The sequence below is a fragment of the Zootoca vivipara genome, chromosome 5 (genome assembly GCF_965207765.1).
Source record: "Zootoca vivipara chromosome 5, rZooViv2.hap1.1, whole genome shotgun sequence".
NCBI classification, from domain to species: Eukaryota; Metazoa; Chordata; class Lepidosauria; order Squamata; family Lacertidae; genus Zootoca; species Zootoca vivipara.
In genome coordinates, this window is record NC_142588.1 from 12,841,127 (window position 1) to 12,865,775 (window position 24,649).

The window sequence follows — 24,649 nt, forward strand, 5'->3', positions numbered from 1 at the left end:
TGGGCCTCTCTTGACACCAGCCCCTTAACCCACTGTAAGAATTTTGAAAAATCCTCTTCCCTGGGGAAATCTGCAATGGGAGAAGGGGAGAAAGCTGCATTCAGCATAACCTACAAGATCATTTCTGCTATTCATAACACTGCAAAGGGGTCCCATTCGGCTATCTAATCCAGGCATCCCCAAACTTCGGCCCTCCAGATGTTTTTTTACTACAATTCTCATCATCCCTAACCACTGGTCCTGTTAGCTAGGGATCATGGGAGTTGTAGGCCAAAACATCTGGAAGGCCGCAGTTTGGGGATGCCTGATCTAATCAGTCTGTGCTATGGCAGAAGTTGTAGTAAAAAAGCGTGCCTCCTTGCCAGCAAGTGGGGCACAGCCTCCCCTGAATAGGCTTGAACCTCAGATTGCTTCAGCAAACACCTATGTCTGCCAGCGCCTTGACAAGCTACAAGAGACTTTGCCTCTTGTGCAGCAGACTATTGAAAAGGTGGCATTGGGTGCCAAAGACCTGGTCATAGGTGCCAAGGAGTCTGTTTGCGAAAGAGTCTCTAAAGCAAAGGGTACAATGTCAGGTTTAGTAGGTGTGGCCAAAGGAGCTGCCCGGGACAGCATTTTCTGTGTTGCACCCCCAGGAATTTGGCACCAAAACCATACTTGGAGGTATGATTCTGGCCTTCCTTGCCCTGAATCACCATCTTCTAACAAGGCAGTGTTCCTTAGGCTGTGACCCTGGGATGGTGAGGAGTTCCCGTGGCTGTCCATAGTAGAGGTCATGCTATGCTTAGCTGACCCTGGAGGAGGTGGGGCTAAGGGGAAACAGGTGCCATATCATTAGACATGCCAATGAAGTCATAATCCTTCGAAGTGCCAGGAGTTTCCCCTGCTGCTAGCTGTGCAAGGAGAGGCCACACAGGCATTGCAGATCCACCTGAGCACTCCTGCACCTACTTGTGAGGAGGCACAGCCATGGGGACCATGCTGCTGTTGCCCAACCCTCTCCACGGGAGATTTGAACTGGCTACACCTATCGAGAAGAAGATACAGTACTTGGGTTCTGGTGGATAGCTCAATGAAAACCAGGGATATAGTTTTCAGCCGGTACTCCCCAGAACTCAGTTCTGGCACCTCTCAGGTGGGCATCGTTGCTATTATAAGACAATAAGGGAGGTGTTCATTGTGAGTTCTGCCACTTATTATTATTATTATTATTATTATTATTATTATTATTATTATTATTATTTAAAAAATAGCACTGATGAAAGCCAGCAGCTTTGAAACAAGCAAATTCCAAGCTAGGATCTGAAAATAAAACTGCCAATATCATAATGCCTTCATATAATCTATGGATTTGGGATACTGTGAACAGTTCCGTTTGCTCACATCTCAGAATGGATAGGATAGAGAGCTGGAAAAGGTACAGAAAAGAGCAACCAAAAATAAGATAGAGGCTGAAGCACCTCCCCTACAAGAAAATGTTGAAGTATTTTAGGTGTTCTAGATTCAGAGAGGAAATTTGAGGTGCGGTGGGTTGGTGGTGGTGATAAGGATGGCAGAAGCAGACAGAATTACTGCGCGGAGAGATAATGATTTTGCTCCCCAGTCACAGTCCTAATACTCAGGGTCAACCAATTAAATGGCTTGGCAGACAGACATCTATCTTTCTTCACAACCTGTATAGTTTAATAATCTGTTGTTATCATATTTTATTTTAACTGCAGTATGTTGTTTTGGGTTATTTGTAAGCAGAAAATGTCGACGGTACTAATGAATAATTAGTAAAATAAATCCATGCCTAATACATCGGTTATCCTCCAATTCGAATTAAGCCTGCTGGCCTCCTTTCATCTTTAAAACACACACACACACCACCACCACCACCAACAACAACAACAACACACAAACCACCACAAAAACTCTGCCAACCGCCATCACCTCCGCGTTTTCAATCAGACACAGTGCTCTCTTCCACCCCCACAAACCAAAACCTTGAGGTTCACAAAGCCCCCCCCCCTCATACACACACACACGGGGGGGGGGGGGAGAAATGGGCAGGTTTCAATACTGTAGGAATCTCTCTGCGACATTTAGGCTGCTTAGGTGAAATAAATGCTGATGCAAACAGACAAGGCAGCATTGAAATGGGGATCTTAATTTCTTGCCCAGTAACTCCAACACTCTTTCTTTCTTTCTTTCTTTCTTTCTTTCTTTCTTTCTTTCTTTCTTTCTTTCTTTCTTTCTTTCTTTCTTTCTTTCTTTCTTTCTTTCTTTCTTTCTTTCTTTCCCCATGTCGTGTAGTCTCCAAATTGCTCTGGGGATCCTTTTGCAACAAGACACTCTGCATAAATGCCAGGTACTCAAAGTCAGCACTAACCTCATCCCTGGGCACATGCCAGGCTGCCATTAGGCAGAATCTGCATCTCTCCATATCCGTAATGGCTCTCTCGCTGCCCCCGTGCATTAGCTATGGGGGGTGGGGAGGCAGTTGCCCTACCTAACTACCACAGCAAATTGAGTGGAGATGGGATAAGAAGAACAACCAAAATGAATTTACTCCAGCCTACTCCCCCCGCCCACCCTTCCACTGCCACCGTCCCCACCTCAAAATACTACACTCAGCATTTAGGATGTGCTGAAGGTACAAATATAGAATACACACAGGCTGACAGAAGGCAAAGTGAGTGCTATCATCATCAGCAATGCAACTGATACACACATTGACACAGATGGCCGCCACCCACTCGCCATTTCCCCCAACTGCTCATTATCCCAACACAGCCAGAAACGCGCATGGAAGAGGCTGTGAACAGCCCCGCCACATCAACAACACCCATTGCCAGCAAGACTCCCCACACACCAAGATACAGGTTCCCAGTAGGAGTTCACCGTTCAGCTTTGGCTGTCAAGGGCAGCTCAGCTTCCCACCCCCAGCTTCTCCCTAATTATATTAAAACGGGCAGAGTTTTGCTGCAGCTGCTAAGGCAGCTTCCAGAAAGACTTTCCTTTTAATTAAAAGTTTGCTATTAAAAAGCATTAGCATGTGTAATGCAAATAATCCTTTGTAAATCATCTGCTCCAACAGCTAATGACGGGCTTCGCTGGAGTGGCAACGGGTGACATAAGGATGGTTAGCTAACAGGACACCGTGTGCAATTATTCACTAGTTCCTTGGGATTAACCCTCTTTCCCCCACCCAACATGCACCCCAACCAACCGAGCCACACCAGGGATAAAAAGGCAGTTAAGAACTTCCTGTCTTCCATGCCAAAAAAACAAAACAAAACGTGTACTGCCTGCCTTTTCAAACTGAAGAAACTCATCCTGTTTTTCAGCAAATCCTTGCACATAAGAGATCCATTGCTAAAGCAACCATTGACAGCAGAAACACCCAAGACACAACTGAAGAGCCCTCTACTATAAGGGAAAAAAGAGTCGGAGAATTTGGGACACCACTGAGGGTGGCAAAGGGGGAGTCAAGTCAGAATCACTGCTGTTGGTGTAAGGGGTCAGTTCCCAGCCAATCCTGCTTATTTTTGCTAGCCAGCCCAAATCAAACCAAATCAAACCTTTGGCGCCTACTGGTACATGGCTTGAGGCCCAGCTATTTGAAGGACTGCCTCTCCCAGTCCCTACCAACCTGTGCCTTAAGATCTGCAGGAAGGTCCTGCTTGCACTTCCAGGAGAAGTTGTAGTTTGCAAGGTAACAGTGCAGAGAAGGGCCTTCTCTGTTGTGGCACTCTGGATCTGGAATTCCCTTCCCCTCTGCTGCTTTTAGACATCAAGACAAATCTTTTTATTCAGGTCTCTGGAGATGCTGATTTATGGGACATGTTTTGCTGTTGGATTTCTGTTATATAATATTGTTAGTTTTAATACTTTAATGTTGCATTTATGTGTCATATTTTTATGAACTGTTGCTTACCACCCCAAGAACCCTTGGGTTGTAGGGCGGGTTATAAATCTGATTAATAATAAAAACAAGAACAAAAGCATGTAGGGGTAACGTTCTGGAGAATTATAAAAGAGATGGGAGGGGTGCATTTTTCACCTCCAGCACCAAAATTACTTTTGGCCAGCTAGAATAGAATGCTACACTTTCGAAAGCAGGGTGGACCTTGTAGGAGGTTCACTGAAAGACACTGGAACCATTTGGCAACCAGCTTCCTGCAGACAAAATTAATGAAATTATCACCTAAGAAATCACCTGTGGAAAAATACGAAGAAAAATAATTCAATTTATAATGCAGCAACTTTAGAAGACGCAAACATGATTCGAAAGTTAAGAGATGGCAAACATTTCCTTCGATTTGTTGTCTGTTTGGGTAGCTTTAGCCCAAAGAGCATCAGTTAGATAGCATTAAAGTTATGGCAGCAGTGTTTAATCAACTAAGTGACTTAAAGCATTTTGATAAATTCAAAATATGCCCTGAATTAAACAAGGCAGATCTAAAACTTTTATTAAAAAGGGGGGGGGGGAGAGAGACATACAGTGGCACCTCTGGTTATGAATTTAATTCATTCTGGAGGTCTGTTCTTAACCTGAAACTGTTCCTTACCTGAGGTACCACTTTAGCTAATGGGGTCTTCTGCTGCCGCCGCAGCGCAATTTCTGTTCTCATCCTGAGGTAAACTTCTTAACCTGAGGTACTACTTCTGGGTTAGCGGGGTCCATAACCTGAAGTGTTTGTAACCCAAGGTGTTTGTAACCCGAGGTACCACAGTACAGTGGAAGCTCAGTTTTCGGATGTCTTGGAAGCCGAACGCTGAAAACCTGGAAGTGAATGCTTCCGGACGTTGAAAGGCTTCTGAGGCACATTTCTCAATTTTCACCATAGACTTTGGTGACAGTCCTTAGATCCTCAGTTTTCAAACATTTCAGAAGTCAAACGGTCTTCTGGAACGGATTATGTTCAAAAACCGAGGTTCTACTGTACAGGGGTACCTTGGTTTACGAACTTAATCCGTTCCAGAAGTCTGTTCTTAAACCAAAGGGTTCTTAAACCAAGGCGTGCTTTCCCATAGCAGAGGGGGACTCAATTTACAAATGGAACACACTCAACAGGCAGCGAAACATGTTCTTATTCTAAACCCAAAACACTTACTTCCAGGTTTGCAGCATTCTTAATCCAAGTTGTTCATAAACTAAGCTGTTCTTAAACCAAGGTACCACTGTACTTACAAGAACTGTAGATGGCAGCCAGCATCTTAAAAAGAAGCACACTTTCTCTACCATGAAATAGGACACATGTCTGTCCTAAAATAGTACTGTTAGGAGATTGTTAGTCTTTTAAGATGCTATGGGACTTTTAACCAATTTATTCTATAAAGCAGGCTAGCATAGGTGCCTCTCATGTTTTGTTGGTAAGTGCCCCAAATGTGTGGAAGAAATAAATACTGTGGAAACGAATGGTCTCTACATCTCTACTGAAAAGACCAAATGAGTGATGGAGGCCGCAGCTACCTTGCTAGTAGTGTTTCAGCTTACGTTTCTTTTAGACTTTCTGATAGCCTCTTCTTCCTGGGATGCCCAGCCAAAAAAAAGTTCTGTTTCAGTGTATCTGAAGAAGTGTGCATGTACACGAAAGCTCATACCAATAACAAACTTAGTTGGTCTCTAAGGTGCTACTGTAAGGAAATTTTTTATTTTGTTTCAGCCAAAAAAAGATAGATGTTGAAAGTCCACATTGCCTTCTCTTATGGTTTTAAGGAAACCTTGTCTGCTGGCTGCAAGACTAGCGCTAAGTTCAGCAGTCCCATAAAATTTGGAAGGCAGGAAGAGAAGCAACCCAGGGATGCTGAGCAGTTGAGACATAAACTTCTGGCAAAGACCAAGATAAGAAATTACACAGAAGCCCAAAGGCTCAATCAGAAGACAGATAATTCCCATACTAAGAATACAAAGATAAATGGAGGAGATAAGGAAGAAAAATAAGGATGTACGGATCCAACAAAGTAGTTGAAAGAAACCTAATTTCAATATGAAAGAGAGAGGGTGGTATCATCAGTGCCACCCAAAAGCTACTCCTGCCTACCACCAGTTAAGAACTTGAGCTAAAAAGCAGGGTGTGTGTGTGTGTGTGTGTGTGTGTGTGTGTGTGGAACCGGACTCTTTAATTTTTAGGCAACAAACCTTATTAAGCCCCCCACAAATTAGAGTTCCAATGTACCTCCAATCTCACTATGTCAAATCTCCCACCCCAACAAGCAGAGTTCTATTTACTATGCTACATTGGCCACCCTCCTAAAACTTCCAGGAAAGGAGAATTCAAAACTTCCTCAAGCAACTTGTTCTGATATCTCCACCACATCCCCCAGCGCAATGTGTTGCCTGGGAAGTGTTTTTGCAGAGGGGGAGGTTTGATACAAAGTAGGGGAGGGAATGAAGATTACTATTTTACCCTACAAACAACTCCTGGAACCATGACAACCCAGCCTTCTCTTCACCAGCTGTGAGATCATTCCAAGGCACAACTATTCAAAGCAGGAGCTGGGAAAACAGCAAACTGTGTCTCCTATCAAAAGGGACTCAATAGCAGGTCCTGTGCCCTTCCCTCATGACTCCAGGTTCACACGGGAAAAATGGAGTCACCCCATGCAGAAAGCATGGGGCACAAACGCTGGCTTAGCATACTGGCATGTTTAAAGTCCATTGATGTTGCTTTGCTAAGGGAGAAACTGGGGGCACGAAACTGAAGGATGTCAAGAGCCAGAGTTTTCCAAGCTGTTCTCAAAAGTTCTCTGCTTCTGAATCCATCTTAAATGCAGTTTGGACACTCTGAACTCAAGGAAGAGGCTCCATGCAAACTCTCAAGGTTGGAAAATGGATTCGTGCCTATGAATCACTCCCCTCTACCTACAGAAGCACTGGTCTCTAAAATTGTATGTTACGAGTTTGGGTTATTGCTGCTTTCTGATTCCAGGTTCCACTGGAGATTGGATTATGTTCCACTGGAGGGGATTGGATTATGACCAAGGTGAAGCTCACTTTGGGCCAGTTACCATCTCTCAGCATAATTTTTCTCACAGGATTCTTGATGTGATTACAAAAGCTGCGAGGAGTGAACTCTGAGCTACTTGAAGGAAGGGGGAACATAGATAGAATTATAGAATTGAAGTGTTGGAAGGGACCCTGAGGGTCATCTAGTTCAACCCCCTGCAATGCAGGAATCTCAACTAAAGCATCCATGATGGATGGCCACCCAACCTCTGCTTTAAAGCCCCCAAGGAAGGAGAGTCCTGCAGGAGTTCTCACTGGCAAGAAGCTCTCCTGGCCAGAGATGATCTTGGAGGGCCCAGCATGACATGGCCAAGACATCATGCATTGTGGGCATAGCTGCCAAGTTTTCCCTTTTCTCGCAAGGAAGCCTATTCAGCATAAGGGAAAATCCCTGTAAAAAAGGGATAACTTGGCAGCTATGACTGTGGGCTTCTAGAGAAGTAGCACAGATACCCTTTCTAGCCCTGCTTTCTAATCCAGAAAGAAAAGAATGCTTCCAACATGTTGTGCTGTGATACACACTACTTCCCAGATCCACCATTAAGAAGGGCAACCTCACAGCTGGCAAGGTTAATTATTTTAACCTGCCATTGTGACAAGAGGGTAGTCAAGGGGTATTTCCCAAATGTTCAGAGATTATTCCCACCACCACTGTCTGGATATTACTCATGTTCCCACGCCCATTTGGAGAACTGAACACACACAAAAACCATGTACTTATTTATACGCGCTGTTGTCTTGATATTACAAGATTAATTACACAGGGTCAGGAGGTACCCAACATTGAAATAAAATAAAAAAATAAAGGGATAAGGGAAGACAGTCTCTCCACTCTTCTCAAACCCAAGAAACAGAATGTAGTAAAAATAATCTCCATTTGGATGGTGGCCAGCAAGAGAGTGCTCATGAGGAATGCGAGAGTGAACTGGTTGCCAATCATACTTTAGTGAAGTTATCCACAAAATGAAGAATTTATCCCCCCAGACTTATTTGCAAACAATGCACTCAGCTTTTGAGCTGCCTTTACCAGCCATAGCTCCTTTCCCACCCCCTTCTTGTCCTTCCACAGAGATGGGTAGATTATGGTCCACTGGCTGATCACTTGCCAATCTCCAGCAAGTCACTCCTAGCATCTGTTGGTTGCTGCCTCATCATCATCGTTTCTAAAGAATACTGGATGTGGACTTTTAATTCTACCATCAATACTGTATAATTCTTATACCCTAAAGTGGGGAAGAGGGTCTTGTGGCCCTCTAGTTGATTTCGGACTCCGGCTCCCATTAGCCTGTCCAATAGACCAATAGACAGGGTCAATGAAAGCTATAGTCTGGCAAAATCTGGAGAGCTACAGGTTCCCCATCCCTGCCCTAAAGCTAGGTATTATTTGCAGTCTGTTAATTGGAATGAGAAGAGCGTACACTTGCAGCTCTCCTAGCTGAACTCATCAGAAAAGATCGATCTATTGGTGCAGTCAACCCTTCATCTGAGTGTTTTGTGGGTTTTTTTTGGCAGTGTTTTAATTTGCATGAACAGTTCAGAAATTACTTCACTGATATATACAAAGGTGAACACAGTAACTGAGTGATGCTTACTCCAATAGGATATTTGTATTTTCCTTGTTTTCATAATACACTAATGGTTTAGGATGAAGACTTAAGTGGAAGGTATCTCTGCAGGCTAGGGTGCAAATTCGTAATTGTTGTGTAAAATCGCTATATCACATTGTATATTCATAACTATTGCATATATACATGGGCTATTTATGTCTTCCTGTATGTTAAAAGGGGGAGCTGGTGCAAACTGGTTTATGTGCCGCTATCCATTTTTATCATTATTTGTGACTGTCAGGGCTGGGCTCTGAGCAGCAGTCTCCATTAAGCCAGGAACCAGTCGCTGTGGGTTGAAGCCAACATTCAGAACTAAAAAGTAGGCTTGAAGGACAAAACCAGGAAGCAGAAGCAAATGGCAAGCTGAAAGTCAGGACCAAAGACAGCCAAAGGATACAGAACACCAGGGCACAGGAAGAGCTTTGTTGCTCAAGCAAGGGTTAATTGGAACTTGAATTTTATCATATTTCTGGTCCAAGAGGGTCTAATGGCAAGTCTGGGTGCTGGATGAGTGCCCTAGAATCCTGGGCAATCACCGCCACAATCACACTGTACCTCTGAGAGACTCCAAGTGTCTCAAAAACACAACATGGCAAGCATAAATCTTACGGCTTTTCTTATGCTGGGGGTGGGGTGGGGTGGGGTGCCATTGCAGCAATTGCATGCCCATCCCTCACAAGCTTTAATTTTGCAGGTGGGGAGGAGAAAAGGGGACTGTGACCTCACAGTTCTAAAGGTGCAACATGATATAAGTAAGGGGCAAGGCAGCTGTTGGCAGGGGGCCTGACAATCACTCTTTTTTTGTAGTAAACTGCCAAAGTCAACCACAATTTGAGGACTCCTGACCACAGGAGTTGTTCCAATTGGAATATAAGTATTAATTATGTGATGCAAAGAAAAAATGGGGAAAGGAGAAACTGTAATACCCCAAGTGTATTTTGTCAAATGAGTTCCCAGAGCAAAAAATGTGTTGAATCCTTAGATGTTGTTCTTGCATTTTCAACATCTCACCAATTTACGGTTCAACGTTTATGGTGCAAAGCCAGATTAACCATTCTACAAAGTACTCTGTGCACTAGGGTCCAAAGTGAAAGGGGCCCTACAACAGCAACAGCAACCAGCTGAGCAATAGATCACATTTCTAGACTCAGAAAAAATAATGAGGAAATTGGTGGCTTGGCCAGTACAATAGAAATTGAGGGTTGTATTCAACGTTAACACTAAGGAAAATACACCGTCGGCAAAATGATTTTTCCTTGCGCAACTGAATGCTCTCCCCCTCTGCGCCAGAGCATATTTGGGGGTAGCATGGAGCGTGGGGGGAAAGGGAAGAACATTCAACTGCACTAATGCTAATCCTTGCAATAGTGCATTTCATCCAATACCATGCTGATTATTTATTTAATGTATATTCTGCTTTTCAATTGAATTATTGATTCATCAAGTTATTTCACACTCCAGAGGAATTATCTTTCTTTCCAAATCTTCAGAAATCATCTTAGATGTTTCACAGTATGTAAATTCACAGCACAATCTATACATGTTCAATGGGGTTTTGCTCCCAGGTACATGGGTATATGAGTGCAGCCTCAATCATCGCTGGTTAAAAAGCATGCATGCAACTGACTGAAACATTTATTTGCTGCCACCTCTTCCTGCAGTTCCAGTGCTATTCACTATATGTAACCTTCATGAACATCCGTTGCATAGAATATGAGGGTATATGCAGAAATTGAAGCACTCAAATGATTATTATTATTATTTTTTTGGAAGGCTGAAAGACCTCTGTGCCATTATGCTCAGTAAATCTAAAATTCAGAACCACTTCTGTCACACACTGGACGGATGCCCCATTCAAGAGCACACAAGGAGGTTGAAGAGACATGAAGCCCAACAGCAGTCAAAGCTTCCTAGTTAACGTGGTCCAATTATGCTCAGCTTCAGTCCACTTAAGTTTCTCATTTGGTTTCCCAAGGCATCATACCTGGACCTGTTGCCTGCACTAAGTTCTTCCTAGGCAAGCATTAAATGTCACAGCTAGCTTAATAAAACAAATTTACATTTTCCCAGGAAGAGATAAAGCATCAGCTCAAGGTTAGCTCGCCTACGGCATTGAGGAATTAACGTAATGGTGGCAATGCTTGAAGGTGGAACCCTGTGGAACGCCTTCCTGTCAGATGTCAAGGAGATGTGATATAACCTTTAGAAGACGTCTGAAGGCAGCCCTGTATAGAAAAGCTTTTTAATGTGTAATGCTCTACTATGTTTTTATATATGTCGGAAGCTGTCCAGAGTGGCTCAGGCAACCCAGTCAGATGGGCAGGGTACAAATGTTGTTGTTGTTGTTGTTGTTGTTGTTGTTGTTGTTGTTGTTGTTGTTGTTAAACTAAAAGGTTACAAATAGAACAGGGCCACCGCTTAAAATCAGCATGCCCCACACATTACAATCCTGCAGTTGGGGCAGGAGGAAAGAGGGGGAGAGAGAACAAATCTAGACAGAAACCAACTCGGATGTCCTCTTCCATTTGTAAACTCGGCTGGCATGACTGCAGCCCCATGCAGCGTTCCCTCATCCCTCTGAAAAACCTAGTATACAATTCATGCAGTGTAGTGTTCCTCTCCCTCTGGCTCCACATCACTGGCTACTGTTGGCAAGCAGGCATGGCACTGGCATAAAAATGCCAGGCCTTCGGGTAAATTGCATTTGGTATTTCAGAGGGGGGAAATGAGGCTTCTTCTTCTAGTGGTAGCCTTCTTTTTCTAGCAACACTTTATTCCAGACATAAACGAGGTTGGGTGTGACTCAAAGTGATCTTCTTCAGAAATATAATCCTGCCAATTTAGCTTTCCAAAGCAACAGAGGAAATCCAAATCGGGGCTTTATTTTCCCTTGCTTAAAAAGAGAAGAGAGAGAGAGACAGCTTTATTCCCCTCACCCTTCCCAATGTTGCACCACAAAGAGACTGACATGATGGGCAGCTTTCCACAAAGCTGTGGAACAAGCAACAATCCTACTGCTGTTTGGCAGATTCAGTAAATAACGTGGTTTTGTCCCCAAAACCTAACTTTATTTTTTCCTCTCTTTTTTCCCAGTTCAAGTTGAAGTTTGTTCCCACGATCCCACCACTTGTTGCAGCCCTTCAGCGAACCCTCCAAGCGAACAATTATCCTGCTCCCTGTTCCTTGGGGTGACAGGAAATAAACCTGCTCACAGGATGATAACCATGGAAACACAGGCCCAGGGTGAGTGGAGCTCTCCAGCAACAGACAAAGGAACTTGCGGAGTAGAAATAAAAGACAATCGGCTTTCCCCATTTACAGAAGCTAACGGTCAAAGGGGCCAGGGATCTGGCAGTTTAAGAGCTCTGCATCTGAGACTTCTGGATATTCTGAGTGCAAGCCTTCGAATCAATGCTCAGGGAGAGGAGCCAAGGATTGGATGTGGGGTGAGCCCCAAGAGTTCAGTGGAGGCAGACTATGTCAGGCAACAAGTTCCCTGTTTAACAGTTTCGACTGTGCAGCAATGGATGTGTACATAGGGAATGGCTCACTGATGTGGTTCTTTCACAGCACATAACCTTTGCTGGGGAGTAGGTTTGTCAACTGCCTATTTAGCAGCAAACACAGGATTTCCAACCTCATGGCATGCAAAGCATTGAGTGAGGTGAGGAGATAGTGTTTGTTATATCTGCAGGGCTATGCTTAATTCTTTCCTTGTCTGACATTTTCTTCTACAACTGTCACTTACTCATCTGCTTTTCCCCATTTTATTTTAATGAAATTTCTACCTGCCTTTACATTTTGGAAAATGCCTTAGGAACGTACAAAAAATTGAAACACACACAACAACTAAACTAAAAAGGGGGGGGGTTTGGCAGATAAAACAAATTTAGATTAAAATGCCAAGGACAGAAAGCTTAGGCTGCCAGAACTAATGCTTGGCAGGGAAGAAAACGTATTTTTGCACTGTGGTGGAAAGCCTTTGGGGAGGAGGCAAGGCAGTTCCACAACTTCGGTGCAGCCATAAAGAAAACTCTTTCTCAGGCCCCAATCATTAAATGCAACTCAGATGGTGGTGGGACACAAATGAGAGCCCCTCCAGAAATTCTTAACGAGGGAGCAGGGTTCATATGGAAGAAGTCTTTCAAGAGTCGTAATGACCAGTCTGAATTGGAGATGGTATAATTCTTGGAAGTTGCATGGTGAAAACAAGGAAGTTGCATGGTGAAAACAACTGGATCCAGACAGCTCTTCTGAGCCAGCAGAGGTTTCCAGACACTTTTCAAAAATCGGTCTCTCCAGCTCTCTACAGCTTCCAACTAGGGTTACTGGGAAATGCAGTTCCCCCAGTGCTGCTGGCACTTATTAACAGCCCTGGGAAATGTAGTTTCCCCCAATAGTCCAGGCTAGTGGCTCACAACCATGGCTACATGGGAGGCACCAGAGAAGGGAGCCAGGAGAGAGGTACGTTTCTCTGTCTCAATCTCATATCTGCACCACCAGAGCAGAAAGACTGATACCATAGGCCAGTAGGTGGAAGGCAGGAGGAGATCTGCATGAGAAGTTTGCACCATCACTAGTGCAAAGTCCTCACCACATATTAGTGAGAAATCAAACTAGATCTTTGGGTTGTAACCTAAGGAGCAAGCAGCTATGAATTTCCAAAGCAGGGTAACAGTAAGGTCTCACAAGCATATGGCACCATAGCCCTTTTTGGCCTTTGATAATTATCTACTTAGTTCTGGTTACAGGTAGGTAGCCGTGTTGGTCTGGATCGAAGTAAAATAAAAAAATTCCTTCAGTAGCACCTTAAAGACCAACTAAGTTTTTATTTTGGTATGAGCTTTCGTGTGCATGCACACTTCTTCAGATATCTGAAGATATCTTCTTCAGGTATCTGAAGAAGTGTGCATGCACACGAAAGCTCATACCAAAATAAAAACTTAGTTGGTCTTTAAGGTGCTACTGAAGGAATTTTTTTATTTTATCTACTTAGTTGCTCATCGTGTCATACAAAAGAGTCTCAAGGCAAAAGTAAATATACAAATATAAATAGGAGGGCAGGTGGGCGGGGGGGAGGAATCACATACGAGACTAAAAACACAAGCAGCAAAGCACCGAACATGATCACACACAACTTCATAGAACAATAAAAAAACCACATTCCCCAACATCAGAATGATCACCATCAAATTAATTAATTAAAAGATGCCAGACAAAGCTGTGCAGGAAAATCAATCAAATGTCTGGGAGAAGAGGAAATTATTTTCCTGGAGCCAGAAATATATGCAAGCCAGGCTCCAAAGTTCCCTGCTTTGTAGTTCCAGAATTTGTTTGTTTGTTTGTTTGTTGTTGTTGTTTTTAAAAAGGGGAAAAACACTGAGTTAGCTGAGAGAGGCATGTGTGGGGAATTGAAGAGATGGAAACACCATGACCAGAAAAAGGAGCCATGTCAGATCCCTGTGCCTGAACGAACGTTTTTACAGGGAGTTTGAGGAACGGAGGCAAAATTGTGGTGGGATTAAATTCTAGGCCAGAGGCTCTCCGACGGCAGTCTGCCATATTCATTCAGGTGACCCAACCGGAGTCTGTGGATTTGTGGCTGAAAATGGGAGACAGCACATCCATCACACTAAATGTTCATATTGATTTTAGCTGCACTTTTACTGCTTCTTTTATTTCTTATGTTGCATCTTATAGTATTACAATTTAAATTCCATGGAATACAATAAGGTACAAGATGCAATAAACAACAGGATCAATAAAATTATAATTAAGACTCATACAGCATCTAGCACAGCACATGACAGTGCATCACTACAATGGGTGGATGTGGTGGTGGGAAAATCATTAAGTGGTCCACCAAGATCCTCAGCAATTCTCAAGTGGCCCATGGTGCAAAAAAACAAACAAACAAAAAACATTGGAAATGACTATCCCAAGCCTTCTTGACAAAATAGAAACTGGCAAATCATCAGGTCTGGATGCCATCCACCTAAGGGTTCTTGAAGAACTCAAGGGTGAAACTGCTGATTAACAAAAATAAATGACTTGTTCAGAAGATCAGCCTCCATACAAGGAGATAGGAAAATGGTTGATGCTCACACTGATTTTTTAAAAAGGGATCCAGTAGGGATACTGGAACTTGCAGGCCAGTGAACTTAAACGTAAGTTCTAGGTATACTGATGGAAAGCGGTAAGAGATAAAATAGCCAAGCATACAAAAGAACAAGCCTTGTTGAAGCAGAGCCAGAATGTCAAGTTTTGTGCGGCAGCTGTGAAAAAGCCCAATTCCATGCTAGGGATAAATAGGAAAGGAATTGAAACTAGGACTTCCAGTATCATGATGTCGTTATATGAATGTATGGTGCGATCACACTTGGGAGTACAGTGTACAGTTCTGGCCACCCCATCTCAACAAGGATACTGTATAATTGAAAAAGGTTCAGAAATGGGCAACCAAAATGATCAATGGGGAAGGAAAAGCTTCACCCTTTAGAACTTTTTCATTTGGAGAAAAGGCAAGTAATTATGCATGGCATGGAGAAAGTGGAGGGATACAAGTTTTCCTTCCTCTCTCACAATACTACAACTTAGGACAGCTGACTGCTGGAAGATTTGGGGCAGAAGAAGTACATCTTCACACAAACTGTGGAACACACCCTCACAAGAGGCAATGGCGGCCATTAACGTGGGTGGCTTTAAAAGGGAATTAGACAAATCCATAGAGGAGAAGGCTACTAGGCTAGGTTCTACCTCCACTGTTGCAGGCAATATGCTTCTGGATTCCAGTTGCTAGAAACCACAGGATGGGAGAGGTGCTGTTGCACTTGGCCCCTGCATGCTGGTTTCCCAAAGCAGGTGTCTGTTCAGCCCCTGTAAGAACAGGATGCTGGCCCAGACAGGCCTCTAACTAGATCCATCAGGCTCTTCTTAAGTCCTTATGGAAATGGGTAAGGAGCTGTACAGGGCACTGGAATGCCATTTACAGAGAGCACAAGCCTTGGGCTTACGAGGCTTTAGTAGGGATGCCCAATACCTTTAAGTTCCCGTTTGCTGCGATGAAGTTCGGAGACGCCCTTCTAGGAAAACACTTTTCATTTCAGAGATAGTGCACGTGCATGTACAAGGACAGGGGCCCTATAAACAGTGGTCAGTCATACAGCTAAATGAAACCTCCATATTTAAGGGCAGTATACCTTTGAATATCACCTACTGGGGAGGGAAGAGGAAGTATGTGAGCTTCATGCTTTGCTTCTTCTGGCTAGCTGCACTTTGGTCTGTTCCAGCAAGTAGTTCTCATTCATGTAATGGATCCCTTCATTGAATATACCCTAGAGCAGAGCTAACCAAGAAAGCAGTCAGGGACAAGCCAAAGGGAGCGCAACCACTCTATAATGGCAACCACTCTCTTCTGCTTGGGTGTGAAGGAGTTGAGGAGACAGATCAGGGGATGGGTCGATAGTGGTGAAATGCACTTTCTCTAAGGAAATGTCTTTTGAAGTGGAGGACAGAGGTAATTGCCCCTCACCCTAAGGTAGGCTACCCAAAATGTTTCTCTAGTACAAATTATCACTCTCTACCCACCTGGCTCTGGCCCTCACAAAATGGACATCTGAGGCTTGCTCACCATTTGCAGGAGAGGAAATTCCAACAAGCTTCCTGTCCCTGCTGAGCTGAATAATTTGAAGACCTTTCTCCCATGCTACTTACCAATATTTGGGTGTTTTAATAATCGGCAGATTCGAGCCTCACGTTCCAGTTTCTGGTGATCTAAGAGTAGGAGAAAATAAAATAAAGAGTTAGTTGGCAACTTCTGCTCCAGGGCCCTTACTCTGATCTAAACAAAAAGCCAGACAGACACACCAACAGACCAGCCGCAAACGGAATGTGGCGGATGTCTGAGAGCAGCCTTCTCTCTCCCAGAACATGCCTTCCTCCAGGATGGCAAGCAACTCTGACAATATTTATATTGAAGGCCAGCAGAGATGGCGTTAACACGCAAATGACATGCTACTTTTCTATGCAAAAAGAATTGCTTTAGACGGCCCGTTCTTTCATTGTGTGACACTTTCAGTAGTTATACACAAGACCTGAGTATTTTTTTCCCTAAGCCATATATACTTAAATGTGTGTTTAGGTATATTCTGCTAATCTCCTCTATTAATAATCACATCAAGATACTCCTCTGAAGGTGCATTGCTCAAAACACATTGGGACTGAGACTATTTTACTGCCTCAATAAGTGTGTGCACTTTTTATTCTCTCTCTCTCTCTCTCTCTCTCTCTCTCTCTCTCTCTCTCTCATATCACCATTTTTCTTTAAAAGTCCAATTATTCTGGGTTCAGAATAAGCAGTTGAATGAACATTTTGTCAAGGCCAGTCCAAGACATTTTGGCACCTGAGGCAAACCCCAAAATGGCAGCCCCTCCTCCCACCAGGGAAGAAGGAATGAGTGAAGATTGACATCAGGAACAAGGTGGTGGTGGGGAGAGGAGATCAACATTGGGATCTGCTGCCCCTGGTGGTCCTGCAGTCTGAGGCAATCACCTCACCTGGTCTCATGTGTGGGGCACCCCTGCTTTTTGTTGATTTGTATAATTTGGGTGTAGAACTAAGTTTCCTTGCTGCAAAACATGAACTGAACTTGATATCAGGGGAGATTATTGCTTTGTTTTTGTTATGTATTCTGTGTTTTTATATTGTAATTTTTTGTTGTGAACGGCCTTTAGATCTACAGATGAAGGGCGGTATACAAATTTAAAGAGTAAGAGTAAGACTAAGAATAAAATATATTGGGAAATGGTTTACAGAAGAGAGTAGGATAACGAGTCTAGTATCAAAAGCCAAAGAATTCACCCTCAACCTGTTTCTAGGACAGGTACACAGAAGGTTAGGTTGGACAATCTAAACCCACAATCGTAATGTGGAATGGCTTGGAGGTGGGGACACAGAAGTGCTGCCAGTTATCTTTATATCCTAAGGAGGACATTCATCGCAACAGAAAACCAACGTCAGTTCCAACAGGGTTGTCATCTGGACTAGAAAGAAAAAGCATCGAGGCAGCAGCTTCTCCATAACCCTGAAAAATCAGACATGATGTGTGGGGGGAGAGGGGGAGGTTAGGGAGGGAGAAGATGCCAGAGGGCCCTTTCTAGTCACCAAGGATCAGACAGAGAAGTGATTTGTCAACTCAGTGATCACGTCCCTTCTCTAACAGCAGCAAAAAGGAGAAGATCATCAAGCAAGGTGAAAACAAGGCTTGAAAGTCAAGGAGGAAGACTGGCATGTTTTTTTTAAGCAATGCTGGTGCTGACTTTGGGTAGCTTCATCCCTTGCCAATGGTAGAGAGTTAATGCCAGGATTTGTCTGCTTGTGTAAAGGAGGGAGACTGCCTTCAACCTCGGCATGCACACACGTTTATTGCACCAATATTGAGCCTGCTGCTCTCTCCCAGCTCAGAGAGATCAAAGTCAGGGGTTCATGATCAACAAGCTGGGTTGCAGAGGGGTTTCAAAAGGACCTCCAGCCCCAGGAAAGAGCTGCTGTTATGGGTAAGAGAAAACCTACCACCAAAAAAGTGTTAACTGTGCCTAGTGATTTTTGGAAGGCCTTCCGTTTCACACAAGACAAGGAGGTCTCATGCACCTTCAAAAACTGTTCAGAAGCAAAATATTTCAGTAGTAGTACTATTACCACTGCAGAACAAAGTCTCATCACTCTGAAACTCTTCCTATAGCAATACTTCTCCCCCAAACTGAATTAGTCCTAAGGATCACAGCAAGCATCCCGGGGTGAGGAAGGGAAAGTGCTTGAGTGGCATCAAAATGCAGCGTTTCAGAAGCACAGAGCAGAAGTTCTGTATCAGAGATCTCCTCCCTTGCACCCAAAAGATGCTGCAAACTGTGCAAGCAGAACCTCAAAAGATCTACTGCAATGATCACCAAGCATGAGAACAGCAAGTGCATAGCAGAGCAATGCAGTTCTTTGCCACTCCAGCACAGTGGAAGAAAAATAGTGATTAATCTTTTATATAGTGTAAGAGCCTTTCTGCACATTATGTAGCCGTGGCTGCAGACTTGGATGCAGAGCTGATCTATGTGTCACACAGAACAAGGTGGTAGAATTCTGGATGCTTCCACTTCAGACAACAAATTGGGGGGGGCATGCTTTTGAACACCACCATCCGTATGTAAAGACAAAGCCATCAAAAGTAGGTCTTCAGTGAGAAGACCCTGCTAGGATACTTCCCCCTCTTCGTGGGTTAGTTTTCTTAAGGCAGGAAGTAGCCAGTGTGAATGTTGCAAAAATATTAATGCCACTCCCCACACCCGGAATCTGATGTGGTCATCTTAGCATCCTAATTCATTGTGCATGGCCTGCATCTTCAACCTGCTCTTGGGGGTTAAATGTTGCCCCCCCCCGCAACCTTTTCTGTCTGCATGCACAAACAAATGCAAACCTGCTTCTATGGAAAGAGAGATTAGGGACTGAGACGTGATCATGCGCCAACAACAGGCCACAAGAGTCCCACAACCTACCAAACATTTTTTTAAAATTGCATATTCTATTTGTCATTAACCACACAAACTATAAGGGCAAGAAATATGCTACAGAAATGAAGAGCTCCTATTTATAAACCTTTGTGAAACATGCACCTGCATATAAATCTGTCCTCTGCATTATTATTTCCTACTTCCTACACCCAGCTATTTTTTTAAAAGCCATAAAAGGGAACGTTTCCAAGGTTTTCCTTGGATAAATAAGATTGGGCCAAAGGAGAGCTGGACAGTAAGGGGATTAAAAACTTAACCAGTACATGCCAGCCACGTGAAAGGAGAAGTCTAGAAAATACAGCACATGCTAAAGGGATGACTTTAAGCACTTTATGAAGAAGTCTCTACCCACCTACTCCTAAAAACTTTATTATTGCAACTTTGAACCCTCTCTCAATGCTCACCTGTCAAGACTCAGCTGCCATTTTTAAGAATCTCGCTGATGAAACTGATGATCAATTGTAAAACCCTTCTCTCACTAGAGGAGAATTGCGCCTGTTGTTCCCACCCAAAAATCTGCAGATGATGTCCACTGCTTAAAACCTAATTTCCGATAAGCTGATGGCGATCGTGTTGGCCCAATGAGAGAGTTATGTTTGCAGTGAACCTGTTTCTTAGGGCAACAATGCAAGGAAGCAAACAGCTGATCAGGAGAGGGATGGAGACTCACCACGTGCTGTTCAGCTAGCCAGCCAAGATGGACAGCTGACCAGCTCACAGCCTCAGCAGACATGACATAACCAGTGAAATGCCATAGGCGATGTAAATCAAGAGCAATTGCTACAGGGAACCTTACACCCTCTTGAGACGCAGGAGGCAAGAGATGTAGGGTAGAATATAGCGATACCCACATGCACAGCTTACAACAAGGAGCCATGACCTCTATGCTCCCTGAAACCTACCTCATCTAAATGCATGCCCCCACATATACACACAGCTGGCTGCAAACCAAGAAGGAAAGCACTCCAGTCACAAGGTACAGGAAAACTATTTCTGGTCAGGGGGAAAGAATTCCACGCTGTTCTGTCTCCAGGGCAACAAAACAGGCGGACAAGCACAAAGCGAAGAATTCAAGCTCGCTCTGGTTGTGCGGGACTCCTCCTGGAACTCCATGGCATCAGCCACCAAGCACTGTAAAAGGTCAGGCACAAAAAGAAAAAAATGGTTTCGGGATCCCCATCACTGACTCACTTGGAATGCAGACAGATCATCAATCCAAATGCTTATTCCAAAAGCTCATGTGACCACCAGAATGCCTGTAGTTATAGACTTTGAAACCGAACTCAGAACAAGCCACTCGGCTGCCCCCTTCCATATCAGCTTTTGAGACAACGCATTTCAAATTTTAAGTACTTGCCCACAAAAGGAATATTGGGAGGGCCATGGGTTCCATCCCAGCTCCTGCAATGGACTGAGCAGTTCATGCCCAGGCTGCCACCTGCAAACTTTTATTTTCATTAAAGCAATCGACCAATATAGATTTATTCCTGGGATCTATGGATTTATTCCTGGGACAGGAGTGGGGCAGGGCAGCTGTAGAGAGGTTTGAGCAGGATGGAAGTGAGCATACCTTGTTTCTTCTTGTCAGAAACAAGGCATGCGACCACCCAGGTCTGAATTCTCACAACAGCCATATTCCTATGACAATGCAGGTTTAGTGCATTAAACTCTTGTGCTAACAGAGCATTCATGCAACTTTGAATTCCTCTTTATAATTTTGTTGTGAACCATACTTTGCAGTATGGTTTGTGTGCTTGCCCACGTGTTCTCGATACATTTGACCACCTCTCAAGGTATCATCTCTAAACTCAGCTTGAGGGTTCCCAAGGTGGAGGATGAGGTCTTTGTGGAATCAAGATGGCGGACCAAATTAAGCCTAATTAAACATTAGCTCTCTCCCCCCCCACACACACACATTGATTTGGGGCCAAGCCAGGTGCTTCCTGGGTCAGGGCAGAGTTCTGGGTTGGTGCGTGGGTGTTTGCACACAGCCCTAAAACTCACAACTTACACAATCCATTTAAAAACCTCTATATTTTCTGGTTTCTTAAAATTACCAGGCCATAACGGGCACTTTCTGCTAGGAAACAATAAATAAAATAAATGCATAGCAATGTCCAAGCCCATCCCTGGACAAACTGTAGTTAATCTTAACTATGGTTAATAGAAACAAGCCAACTTCAAGTCATAAATTATGAAGGTGGCTTATTCCAACTATTCATACTAAGATTAACAACAGTTTAAAGTTCAGATAACATGCTAAACTATGTTTAAATTAAAAGGAGATAAAAGCATTCAATCTCCTCCTTAGAGAAGAAAGGGAAGAGGGAGCACCCAAGCCTAAGTCTCACAGTGGCTCATTCTCATAACTCTAAACACATTCAACATTCAGGCTTTATGTTATGACCTGCAGTAATACGAAACTTCATATAAAATAAGGATTTGGACACTAAATTAACCGTCTATTTAATTATGTATTTCGAATAGCAATATAAATTTGTCAAAGTTTTGGTGAAGGTGGTTTGCAGCAGCACCGAATCCTTAATTCTGAAGCCCTCATTCTAGCTGCAAAAAAGCATACCGGAGTTCCTTAGAGAGCTTTTTCTTTTTTCTTTTAATGGGGTGGGAGGAAGCCTGGGGCAGAATATTTTCAGACAGACATACAAAATCAGTGGCCATCTGCAAACCCCAGATGACCTCAGAGCTGTCAACTAGGAACATTTATGTAACACAAATAAAGAGATATGATGAAAAAGGTCAGTGTGCCTAATCAGCTGTCATGTGGAGGAGAGGAGAAGAACACAAGTATGGCTGGAGAAAAAGGACAAGTAAAAGCCATCCATCTTGGCCACCTCCCACTTCCCTAAGGGTGAACCGAGTTAAAAGTAGAAAGTCACAATAAAAAGTGATCAATCTCACACAAAATGAGGCCAAGCTCAAATGACTTGAGAGGGGAACAGATTTTTGGTCAGGTGAACTGGCGATACCATGACCTTCCTGCCATGACACACCACACAATAAAGGCCCTTGCATGCATTCATACAGAGAGCCTTGCTCTCCCCACCCAGCCAGAAGTTCATTCATAAATGCCCCAATGGATCTCCTCAGAGTGATGGCAAAGGAGGGTTTTCATTACTGCTTGGGGGCAGCTGTAATACAAAGCACCACTTTCTAGTCAAATTCTTCTCGAGGCAGAATATAGGCAGAGCAGAGAAAACTTTAAAGAGGCTGCACAGGATCCCATCTTGCCTCCCTTCTCCAAACACCTACCTAATCATCTAATAGTTATTGTTGGACTCTACACACAAATCATGGTGATCAACACTAGGCTGGACCTCACCTTTAAGGCCAGCAGCAGTGTAAGAAATAAATAAACGCTGTGGGCCCAGGAAACAGACACGTACAGCCGAAGGAGAATTATCAGGAGGAAATCCACAGAAGGACGAATGGGAAGGTGCTCATTTCTCATTTCAGAAGTTTCCAAGCAAGGTAAGGAAGCAAGCCCCATCATTCCCACCTGTTACTCAGAAGAAGAAAAACTGAGATAAAGGGCAAACCTGTATCTTGAAACACTCAAGTTTTCACATAGCTCTGAGGTACTAACTACAAAATGCATACACAATCAGAAGGTAAATCTCACTTCTACTTAAGAATCAAGTATAATAATTATTTCAGCACAGGCCTTCCATAGCCTGATTATTACAAAATGCTTAGTCCCCCATTTGGCTCTCTCAGAGGCAAACAACTTGAACCTTTTGAACTTCAGGAGCCCTTAGCTGAATGTATACCAGAGGTGGTGCTCGGTTTGCATCTCTAGGCCGTTTAGCTTTGGGTAGATGATACCTTATTTCTGCCTGGGTGTTGCTTATATATTTGCATTTCCCGGATTTTATATCACAGCGTTTGCTTTCTTCCTCAAACATGCTGGGGGCTGTGTATTCTCTCACCAGGCTGCACATGCACTGCGCTGAGCTTGAGGCCCTCTTAGCTCCACTCTGTCTTTTGGGTCATGCAGAGACTCAGTGTACCGAGGAAAATGCAAAGTTACAGTAGTCCTATTCATGCATTACTCACGTCCACATACCTGGGCTAACCGTGCCTAGCTGGCACCTGCATGAAAACCCCTATGTAGAAGCAGCTGCACATGCACAGATGTCTCTTTGTGGACATCTTCACCTGTGGGGGTTAGGGAAGTATCACATCAGGGGAGGGAGGGACACAGTTTCCGCTCTGATACATGATTGCCCTACACATGAGTAATACCCATGAGTAATCTAGCAGCTATGTTCAGAACAGAGGCCATCCCTTCTGCACACAGAAGGCCCCAAGCAAAACCATTACGATATCCTGGTAGGCTCTCCAAATAGCAGAGCTGGCAAAGGAAGTTGTGACCAACAACTTGGGAGAGTCACCGCTGGTCATAACCAGTGGCTTAAAAGTACAAAACAACTTCACTATGTTCCGCCCATGCCCCACCAACCTCAGAGTTCACTGGATGCGACCATTTTTGAGGCCATTGCTAACAACAGCCTGATTTTCAAGTGCATTGCCTGCGACCCATTCCAGGAATGGAAGAAGCCATCTCCACTTATGGAACATGGGGTGACCTCAAGTCGTCCTACTTCCACAGTTGGCTTGCCTTACCAGTGATAAAGGAATGGAATGAAGATGGCATTATCTTTGCGACCAAGCGGAAGTACTAAAAAGAGCTCCCCTTTGGTTCAGGAGTCCCTTGCAGCTAACAACTGCCGGCAGGAACCAAATAAAGCAGGCCAATCTTTGCTGCAACAGCAAAAGACGCAAGTTCCTATGATGAGTCACTCAGCCCCCGAATCCCTTTGCTGGCCTAGATTAGCACTGCTGCCACTCAACAAGGGAGTTGTGAACCAACTATTCTAGCCTGTGGCATGCTAGCTGCTCCTCTCCCAGCCAGCCCAAGGCCCACACAATGCCCTCCACAACAAAGAGTGAGTCAGCAGCAGGAGGCACATTAGCCGTCAGCCCACAGCAAATTCTTTGTTTCACCCAAGCCACGGATGGCAGGCGCCGAGAAAAGTTCGCTTCCTAAGACCTCAGAAGTCTGTCTTTCAGAAGGATGAAAACAAGAGTGGTAAGGACCAAGGTAGAAAAGGAGACCATTTGAAGATATATAGCAATGGAGCTCCCAGTTGTAGAACGGAACTCCTGGTGCTAACAGGCATATTCACACAAAGTTATCAGTCTTCTCGTGACGAAAAACTGAAGAATGTACATCCAGGTCTCATCCATATCGCTGCAGCATTTCCTTTTCCCAGTGTGGACACCATCATCCACTAGCTACCAGACATGACCATGCTAACAGCCCTTTGACCTTAGGAACAACCTGTGGCTGCAAACTTATCCGCAATGTCCTAAGAGGAAATCAGTGGGTCTTATTTCTGAGAACTAGAAATTTCTTATAAGGGTTGGTTCTCATAATGGGATGTGGGTGGTGCTGTGGTCTAAACCA

General features: G+C 43.9%; 1 protein-coding gene across 35 annotated transcripts in view; it reads right to left on the bottom strand.

Annotated features, from left to right (window-relative positions):
* Positions 1-24,649, bottom strand: part of CAMK2G (calcium/calmodulin dependent protein kinase II gamma) — a 158,258-nt gene that overhangs the window by 73,983 nt on the left and 59,626 nt on the right. For all 35 annotated transcript variants that reach the window (XM_035138210.3, XM_035138205.3, XM_035138206.3 and 32 more), the window contains exon 3: positions 16,318-16,377. In XM_035138210.3, coding sequence (XP_034994101.1) covers positions 16,318-16,377 — 60 coding nt within the window. The remainder of the gene's footprint in view (positions 1-16,317; positions 16,378-24,649) is intronic.